Consider the following 14103-nt stretch of genomic DNA (forward strand, 5'->3'; position numbering starts at 1 on the left):
AGTGTGATCTCGAGTAGGGCGGTCTAGAGGGCCCGTTAGACAGTGGAGGGAACTGTGTGTGTGTGTGTGTGTGTGTGTGTGTGTGTGTGTGTGTGTGTGTGTGTGTGAGAACACGTGTAATACCATTGACCAGGGTCAACCGTTCTCACACACACACACACACACACACGCACACACACACAATAACAGCACACACACATTTACCCTCTTGGAAATTAAAAAGCATGATCCTTCAGAAATAATTGATTCTCTGCATTCACTTTAGAGCTCAGATGAACGTTTCATATCGTCGTATTAAAGCGAAGCGTACATTTTGAATGCAGTATTTTCTCTTTATTAAACACTCCAGCGATTACGTATTTGCTTTTCGAGATTATGATACTTACTTTGATTAAAAGAGGCCATGAGAAGACCTTCAGCTTCTGCTCTGTGAAGTATTAGTTCAGCCGTACTGGAAATGAATCGCTTTATTTATTAGCGATGCCAAATGCTAATAAATGTTAACAAACTAAAGTCATGTTTAAGTGAGATGGACTTTTTGAGTTCAGACCTGTGTGTGTGTGTGTGTGTGTGTGTGTGTGTGTGTGTGTGTGTGTGTGTGTGTGTGTTAACAGCCCTGTATTACTATTGAGCTGTATGACCCACCTTTGGTATCGATCGGCGAAAACCCCTCAGTGTTAACCATGTTTTCTCTCTTCACTCACACATCTAAGAAACAAATAGCTCAGCGTACGGAGCTGTTCGCCGACCACATAAGTGTTGCAGAGCATTTACACCGCGTGCTCCCGAGGCCGTTGGCACCTCAAGGCGTTTTTTTTTTCTTCTTCTTCTTCTTCTTCTTTTTATTGAGCAATCTTGCTAAATCTGTCCTTTCCTACACAGCGCAGCGTTATCTTTGAGTTATACGTTTATGTTTGCACTCTGAACTTTCAATGAATCAGAGGAGACATTTTTACATTCAAATTTGTGTCTCATTTGTACCAATGTCCCTATTTTAGCCAGAAAATACTCAATTATGTTGTTGGACAAAACGGTTTTGTTCTGAGCTTTCATGTTGACGTTTAAATGATGATGCTCAGTGACTTCTGTCCAAAAAACAAACTCCAAAAAACAAACAATAAAACGCACCCAATTAGAATTTATTTTATTTATTGCTTTTTTACATTTTATTTTGGCCAGACTACACCTACCGCAGGTGTGTGTGTATCTGTGCGTTATTTAAATCAACCTTAATTTAAATTTGTTTTAAATAAATCCCGCTGTGAATAAAGACACTATTTTAACTCCGTACTGCTCGTGGCGAGTATGTAGGTGTTAATTCCTCATCTTGACAGAGTGAGATTTGTTTTGAGCCTGATCCTCATTGCTACTGCAGATCCATCACGGCAGCGCCGGTTAAATGATTTGCTTAAAGGCACTTCAGCAGCTAAAATTAAAAAAAATATTTGGCTTCTGCAGCGCTTTGATGTCGATAGCTTTGGAAAAAGTAAAAAGGCTAAAAATCGCAAACTCTCAACAGTATTTGTAGAAACAGCCGGTCCCGCATGGCAGTGTGTGCTGGAACGTTTGTTGCACTGGGTTGACCCAGTTATTTTGGTGTGTGTGTGTGTGTGTGGGTGTGTGTGTGTGTGTGTGTGTGGGTGTGCGTGTGTGTGCGTTGTCACGGTAGACAGACTCATCAGTTTTTCTCACGTTAACAGATAGCTTCTCTCTGACCTCTCAGCTGGGGAACAACGTGTGAAATGATGGTTGTGTGCGTTTGTTATTGTGCGTCTGTGTCTGTTACTGCGTGTGTGATCGAGTGAAAGCCTCGCTTGCCCAAGTGTTAGTGACATCTCATTGCATGAAAATTGGTCTTCGGGATAATATATCCGGGACATCCATTTTGTGTGCGTGTGTGTGTTTGTTTTGTATTCTTGCCTTTTCACCATAATGACGCTCAATGCGTGCGTGTGCATTTTTTTTGCGTGTTTTTTGCGTGCATTGTAACACGTCTTGCTTCCGCCACGTTTCTCGTAGTGAGAGGAATCTCCGGGTAACACGGGTTGTTTCAAGTCAACATCATTTAAAAAAAAAGGAAGAAGGCCCTTTTCAAAGAGCTTTACGAAGCAAGTGTGTGTGCGAGAATGTAATCAGGCCCAGTTCACTGCAGTAAAAGACCTGGTTAAACAACCTAGACACGTGAAATGGACACGTTTTGGCCTGTGTAGGCGTGAAAGTTACACGTTTTCCTGGACTGTACACTATAAAAAATATACATGTTGGTGGAAAATAGTCTTGTTCTTTTCTTTCTTTCTTTCTTTCTTTCTTTCTTTCTTTCTTTCTTTCTTTCTTTCTTTCTTTCTTTCTTTCTTTCTTTCTTTCTTTCTTTCTTTCTTTCTTTCTTTCTTTCTTTCTTTCTTTCTTTCTTTCTTTCTTTCTTTTTAGTTAGATTATTACTAGGGTTAGGTTAAGGTTATAGTTAACCTCAGGGAATCAAATGTTCTCATTGTGTGCGTGTGTGTGTGTGTTTCCTTCTTTTGTACAACCTATCCTCCTCAAAAGTCAGCGCGCTGCCCTTTAAAATCAAAATGTCATGATATCCACGCACCGTTTGGAATAATCCACATCAGTAATACGAGGAATACATTTCAATCCTTATTTCTAATATCTTCATTTATTTATTCGAATTGACTTTCCACTAGCTTTCTTTTGCCGTTGTGTTTACATTCGAATTGTATTCTCCTCTGTGCAGAAATCGTTCGTTCTGAATCTCCTAAATATGTACTTTGGGAAATAACACCGTGCAACATGTTATTAATAGCAGAAGCACAATCAATGCGGTATTGAGTATGAAATAAAGAAGCAGGAGTGGATTCATCAGTTTATGTGCATCGACGGTCCCAACACAATTACACACACAAATACGGTGGAAACCGTATGCAGAGAGGAGGCATAAAATCCAAATATTTTCCTGACGGATGCTCGTCCACCGCATGCGATCGCTCTCTCTCTCTTCTTTTTACTTCTACATTAATTCACTCCACTTTCACACCTGTGCAGCCTGAGCAAGCATCGCATACACAGACACTGTCAGAGGCTCGCAGTCACACCTGCTAGATTAAGTGTCTCTCCCTCCTTCCCCCTTCTCTTGCCAAATAGTCTCCCAGTCACTTCCAACTCTCGGTCCGGTCTGATGGCGGCGAGCCAAATGGAGCCGGCCGGCCCATAAAAGCTCCATCTCGCGCCATAAAGCAGAGGCTAAAACACATTTAAAACCGCGGGCCGACGGAGAAAATGTGTTTTACGTCTCGGTTCAGAACCTTCCGGGGTTGCGGATTGCATTAGGACGCTGATATACACTTCTGGTGAATAAAGGAACTCGAGGTGTTTTTTTTTTTTCTGCATTAAGCATCTTTAGCTACCATTTTGTACTTAGTAATTAATAGTTTGTTGGACAGTTCTTAGTCTAACAAACTCCGTATGCAGCACGTCTTCGTCACAGTGAGAAGTTGAAAGAAATCAGTCGGGAAACATGTTCATCTGTAATGCAAAAAAAAAGAAAAGAAATGACGACCTGGAAACTGATTGGACCTCCCTCTGTGCTTCAAAGCAGAAACAAAAAAAAACAAAAACAAAAATCCGCTGAGTTTTGCAACCTGCTCGTTAATGATGCGATACAAAAAGACGGAAACATAAAAGTGTTTGAATTCAGCTCCACTAAAGAGCATAAACACCAAAAACATACGTCTTTTAAGTTCGATTTATGTCTAATTTGTGATCTACAACTCCCAAAAGTTAATGAAAACAGTTTTTCAAGTGTTGATCTATTTTATTTCAGAAACTTGAAAGCGACTGGATGATTTTTTTTTTATCATTTGATATTCATGCATCGTACAAAAGAGTCCAGTCTGAAAATATTAGATTTTACAGGTGGAAAGAGGACATTCTCACATGATATTAATGCTAATGTTTAATTTGATGTAATTTAAACTAGCATAACTAGGTATGTATAATAGAATAATACAAGGACTAATACACTGGACCTTTACTGTAAAGGCCTGTAACAATAGAAACCACTAAAAGCTGCGGTCCAACACGTTGGCTTTATTTTGAATTCCTACCATTTTTTTCTCTCATTATCGCAGACACAGTAATGTTCGATATTTTAAACCGTGTCTGACCTCCTTCTTCTTCTTCCTCCTGTTTTTCTTTGTTTTTTTTGTTCCCGCAGGTTCGTTTATGGTGGTGAACGCGTCCGGCCGGGCGTCGGGCCAGAAGGCTCACCTGTACATGCCCACCCTGAAGGAGAACGACACCCACTGCATTGACTTCCTGTACTCGCTGTCCAGCCGGGACGGAGCCAGCCCGGGCACACTCAACGTCTACATCAAGGTGTGTGTGTGTGTGTGTGTGTGTGTGTGTGTGTGTGTGTGTGTGTGTGTGTGTGTGTGTGTGTGTGTGTGTGTGTGTGTGTGTGTGTGTGAGAGTGTGTGTTTGTGTGTGTGAATGACAGGGAGAGGGATAGATTGACAGATGGAAGCAGCTGATGAACCGGTCGGGTCAACCAACGAACAAACAGACATCTTCTCCCTGTCGTGGAGGGATGAACTCAGCCCTGAAGGGAATTCGCTCTCACACACACTTACATAGTGTGTGTGAGAGGAGAATGACTGACAGGTAGGTACACAAACAGGCATCATGTATTCCATTATGGGGATCAAGTTGGTCCTCGTATACTGCATTTGATAGTAGGGTTAGCAGTGTTTGTGTATTGAATGCTTTATCATACCATAGTTTATGCTTATATATATATATATATATATATATATATCAATGTTTATTCTAACTTAGAATAAGTAAAACAAAATCGCCATGAATTTGATCCATGGCACATGTTTGTAAGTCTACATCGGTAAAGTCTCGTTGTTGTCGAGCAGAAGCAGATCTGAACCTGCCAGAATGAATGATTTATGGTGGACATCTCGGTAGAATTTAAAGAGGAAGCTGTAGATGATGGATGGAGAGGTGGAGGTGAAAAGGACAGGCGATGGTAAGAAAACAAAACAAAACTGGAAAATGTAGAGATGGATGGAAAAGATAACACGTGACGCAGATCTGAGAAGTGACTAAAGAAAATGCCCGAATTTGAGAAATGAAAAGATTTAAGAACGAATGAAGAGTCGTAATGAACTGCTTGAATAAGGTGAGAATGTGTTGACGAGTAAAAATGGCCTCTCGGCTGAGAGTTTTGTGATTGCTGAACATGGTGTTTATGTGCTTTTAATGGTAACAAATGCTCTGACGTAGGCTACTTGTCTAATAATCATCTATATATACAGTTAAGCCCAATATGTTTCACACCCACGTAAAATGTTCATCTCTAGTGATTTTTTTTTTTTTTTTTGACCAAGTAGGTTTCATCATCTGTAAATGACTTGAACAAGTGACCAAACACTGGAAGACATTTGTTTTTGCCAGAGATGTTAATAAGTATAGGTTTTTTTTATACACTTTACGAAAATGTCCAAAATTCGCAGCATTCTCATCAACTATAAATTGAGAACAGCTCATGCAGTAGATTTTCGAGTCCATTGACAAACCATGGCTAAAAACCAAAAAAGAAATGGCGTCACCCTGTTTCACTTGGTGACGCCATTTCCAGCCAGAAGTAAAGTGAATTTGACATGGGTATGAATGATTTGGGGCTTAACTGTACACACATATATATATATATATACATATATATATATATATATATATGTATAACAGTAAATATAAGCAATGCAGATTTTAAATATTACAAATCACACATTTAATTGGGCTTCAAGACTGTGAAATTTTCCCGTTTTACTCTCAAATCTTACAAGCCATCCAGTTTTTAAAATATGACAAATTACGCATTTCATTTTAGCTTCAAGACTGTAAAACCCTCCAGTTTTTAGTCTCTGAAATTCCTCAGGTGCTCTGCCATTCTTTTCCACTAAATCTCTTTTATAATTCTTTTATTCAATTTGGTCTCTTCTGGCTGCCTGCAGGTGAATGGAGGCGCTCAGGGTAACCCGGTGTGGAACGCCTCTGATACCGTCACCGAAGGCTGGGTGAAGGCCGAGCTGGCCATTTCTACATTCTGGCCCAACTCCTATCAGGTACGTTCGCACACGCTCTCGGTCTTTTTAGCTATTGCCGGCGTGAACGTTACTGCAGGAAGATACATGATACATTGATCGAATGCGCTTTATTAGCATCCATTTAATAGGCTATATTTTATTTCTAAAAGAGGCGGCTTGCACTTGTTTGGCCGTCGTCTAATCGTGTGAGAGCTCATTCCTGTTTGATATGGTTGAGTTGATGTCATGTGTCAGGGCCCGGTCAATATTTGATATTTCATCTGGTCCTGTCTGTGCTGTTTGACTTTTTTATTGTTTCCCCAGAGAAATATTTGTGTGTGTGTGTGTGTGTGTCCCACAATGAGAAGGAGTCGTTTTTCATAGGTTTCAAAGGCTTTGGGCCATTTTCATGGCAGACAGTATGACATGCCACAGCAGGAAAATCACAGGCGTCACTAATATCATTGATTAACGAGCCCCCTGTGCCGTTTGGGTTTTTCACGTTGTCGCACCGGAGCGCTGCTTTTTAGAAAGGTTATTAATGTCACCTGTAATTTTCATGCGACCTGTTTAAAATGTCTGCTGTGACAAAGGTCTAGTGTGTCTCAGAAGTGCTGGGCAGCAATGATTGTCAGGTAACGGTTAAAGGGAATTGACGGGAAAAAAAACCCCCTCAAATTTCCGATGCCTCCTTAGCTAACATTTAACTAACAGCAACTGGCATTTCTTCCTACGACACGCTAATCGTTAAGTAGGCTCTGTCTATTACATATTGAGCTTTTTTTAACAGCAGAGATCTTGACTTGTCACAATAGCAGCAGCTCAGGTGTTCGGGTCGTATTTTAGTGTCCCGCTAATTAATCGTTGATTCACAACTGTGCTTTTCCAACTGTGACACGTCAATGTCTTCTTTGGAAAAGGCACCTATGTGACTAATATTAAGTCAAAAGTAAGAAAGTAGTGGCCTTCAGCAACTAAAAATCGAATGTTATTATGAAATGCTTTGAATCCATGTTTTTTTTTTTTTTTTTGGTGAGTATTGGTAACGATTAAAAATAATGTACACAAATTAAATACACAAAGTAGTTTTGGTTCCACATGAAATACTTCCCAATACATTACATTTTACAGTGTTAACAACGCTACGGGTACTAAAATATGTTTGTAATATGTTAATACTAAAGATCCACTGTGACCATTGGTTGGAGTTGTGGGTTGGATTTCTTCACTTGACATGTAATAAGATAACCAAGAAATGCATCGGTGTATTACTTTGATATTTTAACTAAACATGTTGCCATAATGACTCTCAGCGTGTCTTGTGTGTGTGCATGTGTGTGTTGCTCACACACACACACACACACACACACACCCTACTGTGCCGTTTTATTGAGGCAGAACAAAAGCAACCGTGTTTTACCTAATTACTGATCTGTGCTCAGTAAACGAAGTCGCACACACAGATGTGAAACTAAAACTGTAAACGTAAGTGCGTCTCTGTTCATGTTTCCCTCTAATGAGGAGTTGCCTCCCGTGGAGAATTTGACACTTTTTCTTTTTCTAAAAGGACAATAAAACAGATGTATGTAACAGACTGTTGCAGGGAAACTGAGGGTAGGAACCAACGTTTAGGGCAATCTAACACTCTCTTGGCTTTAATGTAACACCTGTATTCTTTATTTAGTTCTGATCTGTGGCCATTAAAACTTAGTTTAAACAATAAAATGGGATTTAAAAAAAAAAAAAAAAAAACATTTTTAACTAAAATCACGACCAAAACTCTATTATAAATGATAAGAAGACCCAGGAAGACAGTAATGCTAGCGTTTAGCTTAAACTCAGAAAGCATTTTTGTCTTAATCGGTTAGTTTTAAGTGGAGAAAGTCTGTATTTTTTAAAACATATCACACGACGATAACGAGAAAACATTAAGATTAAAGACAGGACATTTTTAAATAATGAGCTACCATAGAAACGACATTGATGCACCTGTGAGGCAAAGCAGCACCAAAGTCATATTGGTATATTACGTATTATATATATAGACCATATAAAGTGAATGTGCAGTCAGAAAAGGGGAGTAATGATAAATATTCTTCCAATAAATAGACTTTTGCACACAAATACCTGCTTGTGTCTCTGGTCCGGATAAAAGGGGAACGATGGTGAATGCCATCAGATTCCAAATTGACACGTTGCTGGTGAAAAAAAAAAATCTCACCAAATACAAAACAACAATCTTGTCAAAATGTTGTTTCAACAACCACAAAAAAAAGCCACACCGACGTCTTTGACTTCTACAAAAGAAAAACGTGACACGCCTGCGGGAGACAGAGTGGGATTTTTTTTTTGAAGAAGCAGCAGAAGAGAGGAAAAGACTCCCCAGAAGTCTTTAGTATTCAGACTGAGTCACAGCTTTATACTGTTGAGAATCCTGACAAGTACAGCGCAGAGGCGTGTGTGTGTGTGTGTGTGTGTGTGTGTGTGTGTGTGTGTGTGTGTGTGTGTGTGTGTCTGTGTGTCTGTCTGTCTGTCTGTCTGTGTGTGTCTGTGTAAGTGTAAATATATATATATATATATATATATATATATATATATATATATATATATATGCGGGTCAGGAGTGCATGGCCCCTTGACAGCCCTGCTGACTGCCTGTCACCCTGAGAGTGTGTGTTAGTGTGTGTGTGTGTGTATGAAAGTGCTGTAGAAAAAGAAAAGTATGAGGACTTGGTCTGAAGGGAGAGAAACTGAGAAGGGCAGAAAGGAGCAATTACAAGAAGAAAAGAAGAGTAACAAAAAAAAAAGAGGCAAAATGCGCAGAGATGGAGAAGATGGATTGAAAGACATGAAAGGTGCGAGGTAAGATCAAGAGTTCGGAAGAAGTAGTTTAAATAAAGAAGGAGAGGAGGAGGATATGCGGTTGGCATAAGGATGGAGACAGCAGGGATGGGGAGGGTAAAAAAAAAAAAAGAAAAAGAGGAGAATAGTTGCTGACTTTTAGTGGAAAAATTCCCCGAGGTTCCCATATGAGCTTCACAGGGGATGTCAAGATGTTGCAGTTGGCGGAAGAAAGAAAGTTTTTATTTTTTTATTTCTTGGGCGTTTTCATGATGATACTTCCAATATGTTAGAAAAACTGAACACATTTAGATTACGCATGTTATTTAGTTGGTAACTTCTTTTTAACGCTTTTTTTTCTTCTTCTTCTTCTTCTTTTCTTTCTTTTCCTGCTCTCAGGTGATATTCGAAGCCGTTTCGGTCCAAGGTCATCCGGGTTTCATCGCCATCGACGACATACGAGTCCTGGCTCACCCGTGCCGTAAGTGAGAGCGATTGTGTGTGTGCGCGTGTGTGTGTGTGTGCGTGCGTGTGTGTGTGTGTGTGTGCGCGTGTGTGTGTGTGATAACGGTTGACCCTGCACAACTGTAGCCCGGCTGAGCATCATCTGTTTTATAGCTATCTCCCCCTTACACACACACACACACACACACACACACACACACACACACACACACACACACACACACACACACACACACACACACACACACACACACACGCCGCGTTAAAGGACAGATTGTGAGGGGTTTGCAGACAGATTGCAGAGAGCCAGGAAGAAGGTCCAAACTCAGGGTCTTCATCACTCAAATCTGACAGAAACACTTTGCTTTACAAAAAAAAAAAAAAAAAAAAACTCTGGACTGCTTACCGCAACACTCTGCGGCCGACTTTCTACTCGCTCTCCAGTCACTAAATACATCCTGGAAAATTCTCACCGTCTGTTCTTCGCGGGTGCCGGGTGTTATTTTTCATTTTATACATTTGAAATTAAAGTTTAAAAAAAACGCCATTACATTAGAAGTTACCAACTAAATAACATGCGTAATCTAAATGTGTTTATATTGTGGAATAATTCCCACTCAAAATATACAACTTTTTTGTTCGTGCAATCTCCGTTTCCACGGCAACACATGGGGTGTGACTAAGAACTGGAAAACATTCAGTCACGTCAGTAGACTCTTATGTAACTTTTGCAATGTTTGCGATTCCAGGAAGTAGTCCGCCCCCTAGCAACGACCCTAGCAACAGAGACGAGTTCAAGTCCGTTTTTGTTTATTTTTCTAGACATGGTTTCTCAAACTGAATAAATATAGCACGTAGAAACACTAAACTGCTGAGCTAGCTCAGTCTTGTTGTAAGCAAGATATCCGTTGAAAAAAAGAAATCGATTGGACTTTTTTTTAGATTTTAGCACCGCGTCATGTGTTAAAACCAAACCGGTGAAGCTAGCCGCCGCCAGCGACTATCTGTGGTGTTACGGTACGGTTGCTCGGAGCAACAAAATAGGACCAAAAGAGACCCGAATTTCCCAAATGAGTCACATTTAACAAACCTATAACAATAAACACAACATTATATTGCATATTATATGAAATTCAACTCCAATTATATATTCCTATTGAGAAGGAGGAGTGGTATTTCTAATGATGTCATGCTCCGAATGTACAGTTGACCAATCAGATCTCTGGGTCGGAACTACTTCTTTTATAATATTTTCATTCGAACCTTCCTGGAACAATACAAGGTTTTCTTACACTTGTTAAAGTTTTGGAAATGGCATTACCTAGTAAACGGTAACACTCTAAAAAACAAAGAACAGCCGTAATAAGAAGCCCTTTAACAAGCCGGCATCTTCCTCTCTCTGGCTTGACCCTCTCTCCACTTGTTTTTTTCTTCTGTTTCTATCTGTCTCCTTTTTTTTTTTTTTCTGCAAATCATTTTTGTCTCTGAATGGCAAGCACAAAAAAAACACTTAGTCCGTCTGTGCCAGCCACTAAATCCAATTAATCAAAACCGGGTGAGTCAATAGTGGAAAACGAGCCGACATATTCGCAATGGAAAACAGCACATGAAATAGAAAACAAAATTTGAAGATCATGTAAGGAGAAGGAGGCGAAAGAAAGAGCAAGCCGGTTATAAAAGTGCATCAAAAAACTGCTTTTAATGTCTAAAGTCATCTGTCATTTGCCAAAAAAACAAAACAAAAAAAACCTGCCCATTAGTGTCAGGGGAAATTATCATTGTTAAATGGTCGATGCATACTCCGTTAGGCTTATATCTGTCTGCAGACGGTCCAAATGAAATTAACCAGTCGCTGGCTGCTCTCAATGCCGGACCAAAGTCACCTTATGTCTCTCTGCCTGTCTCATGGCCGCTTTTCTCCACACAACAATACAAAGTTCTTTTTGAGCCCAGTTATTCTTGTCGCGGGTTTCTCCTTTTAAGTGTTGTTTCTTATAAACCGAGGTCGAAAGCTTTAATAACAACTTTTAGCTGCCTGCCATCTACTTTAATACTTGATTATGGAACTTGTTGTTTGTTCAGAAAGCCAGAGGACCTTTTCAGACAGAATCATTAACCGAAGGATGTTTCTTAAGAGACTAATTTAAAAAAAAAAAAAAAGCTTAAACCCATATGACCGGGCTTCTGTACTTTTTTTTTAAGACCTTTGTACCTTTATTTCCTTTAGTTTTTACCGACTGTTTAACCCGGATGTTTATACAGTGTCCATTTTGCCGATTGTGTTGCAGGTAAAGCGCCTCACTTCCTGCGTCTGCAGAACGTGGAGGTGAACGTGGGTCAGAACGCCACGTTTCAGTGTACTGCTGGAGGGAAGTGGTCTCAGCACGATAAACTCTGGCTACAGGTGAGTACCTTCAATTTGTAAAGGGAATGACATCAGCGGGAAGTGTACATGTAGAGACTGTTCTGTGTAAAGGAAAGTCAGAAGGCTTTAAATGTCCAAAACTGTGACAAGCAAATCAGCAGATGTTTAGCATTTTGTTACGACTCTTAAAAAGGTGTTTGTGGCCCTTTTTTTTTTTTTTTTTTTTAAAGGTCCCATATGGCATAAATTATCATTTCCACTGGATATATAAATGTTGTATGAGTGTCAAAATGTTCAATCTACAGAGAAATGCAAAAATTACAAATTGAGTGCTATAGTGCCTGTAAATGAGCCGTTTGGACATCTGTACGTTTGTGATGTCACAAACTCACGCTCGTGTCACATATCTCCGCCCTCAGCAAAGCCCACTGTCCGAACTTTTAAGTGACTAAAGAAAACCCGTGGTTGGCTTAAAAAAAAAAAGCGAGCAAATAAAAGAGTCAACCAATCAGAAGAGAGGGTCATTGATATTAATGTGCCGAAAAAATGCAGACACACAACAGCTTCTTGGTGGTAGAGCTTTAAAGAAAATATTTAAAGAGGAGATTTGAAACCATATTAACCATATTTTTCAACTTAAAACCACAAATACACGTTCTCATTGATGTCAGGACAACAAATAAAAGAGGGTAACGACTTTAAGTTTTGAATCTAGAAAGTTGAATCAATTGTTTGAAAGTTATGTGGACTTAAAATTTCATTTACACAAAGCACAGATTTTAAATGGTGATTAAAGTCTTAAGAACTTCTGTAGAATCCTCTTCTATGATTTGAATGGACTAGCAAGATAAGCAGGTATTTAATATTCAGCGACTATGAATTGTATAAAAAGCCACAGTAACAAATGCAGCTATCTTTTATTTATTTCACTATATTAAAATAATAATAATAAAAGATAATTCCCCAGCCCTCCCAGCTCTTCAGGATTGATTAAAAGTGCTTGTTCCACTTCACACCAATGACTCCATCTCTGCTCATGGTGACGTGTTGGTGTGTCTCTGTGAGCCGGCACGCTGTATGCTGTACTCATTATGGTTTACATTCATGTGCACTGCCGGGTTTGCGTGTTTTCACTGCACATGAGTGTTTATCACTGAGAAACGCTGCCGGGTACAGTAATGACATTTTGCATTTGGAGAGCTGCGACCCTCCTGACTTGAGGGGCGGTCGGGGGAAAACGTATTTCTGTTCCAAATTGGCCGATAATACAGTCGGGGGAAACCAGATTGGATCTGGAGATGCAAAGATCACATGCGAAGCAGAAAGTACCGGCCGTACATTTCATTTGTTCAAAACCAAAGTCTGCCTCTGGGCATAACGCAGTCAGCAATTATGCTAGCCCTTTTAAAAGCTTAAACCATAACACCAGTCAACATAACTCAGGATATCTTTTCTCGTGTTGCATTTCTTGTCCTTTTTTTTTTTTTTTTTTTTAACATTTTTTATGGAAGTCTGAGACCAAATTGCTGCATCACCCACAGACTGTACAAAACAGTGGACGGAGCTTCCGGCTCCCAAAAATGAGGCCGATGCCGAAGTGCCTTGAATTGCAATACCACCAAGGGCCACTAGAGGTTGGCTCCAAAAAGCCTCCGGCTCCATAGACTCCCATTCAACTTCTCTTATGAAATAGTCAGTCAATAAAAACTTTTCCACATGTTTTCTGTACGTCATTCGCTAAATTCACTCTTCTGGTATCACCAGTTTTATGTCAATGGAGTTTGGAATGACAAGAGCCAATCACTGCTCAACGGCTGAAAAAGTTATATTTGATACTGTTGAGATATGCAAATGGTTCGCATTGCACACATTTCACATGAAATCAAATATCCTTTAAAATATCCTGTCAGAACCCTTTATCGTATATGTCGTCAAATCTATTGACTGTTCAATGTTAAATTCAAATTTTTGGTCTTAATTTTCCTTCACAATCCTTTAAGGGGACATTTGGCTTATCACGAGCTTGTCTTTTGTCTTACCTTTCCCTCCACGCAGCAGTGGAACGGCAAAGACACGGCATTGATGGTGACCAGGGTGGTGAACCACCGACGCTTCTCGGCCACCGTCAGTGTCGGCGACACTTCGCAGCGAAGCACCAGCCGCTACCGCTGCGTCATCCGATCCGACGGCGGGTCGGGGGTGTCCAATTACGCCGACCTCATCGTTAAAGGTAGGCTCATCTTCTTCCTGCAAAAAAAAAAAAAAAAAATGGACTACAAACACGATGTGAACAGCCTGCCCTTAAAAAAAACCCAAAAAAAACCCAGACTCTTTGAGATGAAT

At 39.9% G+C, this 14103-nt stretch overlaps 1 protein-coding gene across 9 annotated transcripts in view; it reads left to right on the plus strand.

The window, feature by feature from the left end:
• ptprt (protein tyrosine phosphatase receptor type T) overlaps positions 1 to 14103 on the plus strand; it is a 258730-nt gene that overhangs the window by 23616 nt on the left and 221011 nt on the right. For all 9 annotated transcript variants that reach the window (XM_069169709.1, XM_069169711.1, XM_069169713.1 and 6 more), the window contains exons 2-6: positions 4214 to 4374; positions 6018 to 6128; positions 9330 to 9411; positions 11684 to 11799; positions 13816 to 13990. In XM_069169709.1, coding sequence (XP_069025810.1) covers positions 4214 to 4374; positions 6018 to 6128; positions 9330 to 9411; positions 11684 to 11799; positions 13816 to 13990 — 645 coding nt within the window. The remainder of the gene's footprint in view (positions 1 to 4213; positions 4375 to 6017; positions 6129 to 9329; positions 9412 to 11683; positions 11800 to 13815; positions 13991 to 14103) is intronic.

The sequence above is a fragment of the Embiotoca jacksoni genome, unplaced genomic scaffold (genome assembly GCF_022577435.1).
Source record: "Embiotoca jacksoni isolate LCO1_2020_lvr unplaced genomic scaffold, fEmbJac1.0.p SCAF_46, whole genome shotgun sequence".
Lineage (NCBI taxonomy): Eukaryota > Metazoa > Chordata > Actinopteri > Embiotocidae > Embiotoca > Embiotoca jacksoni.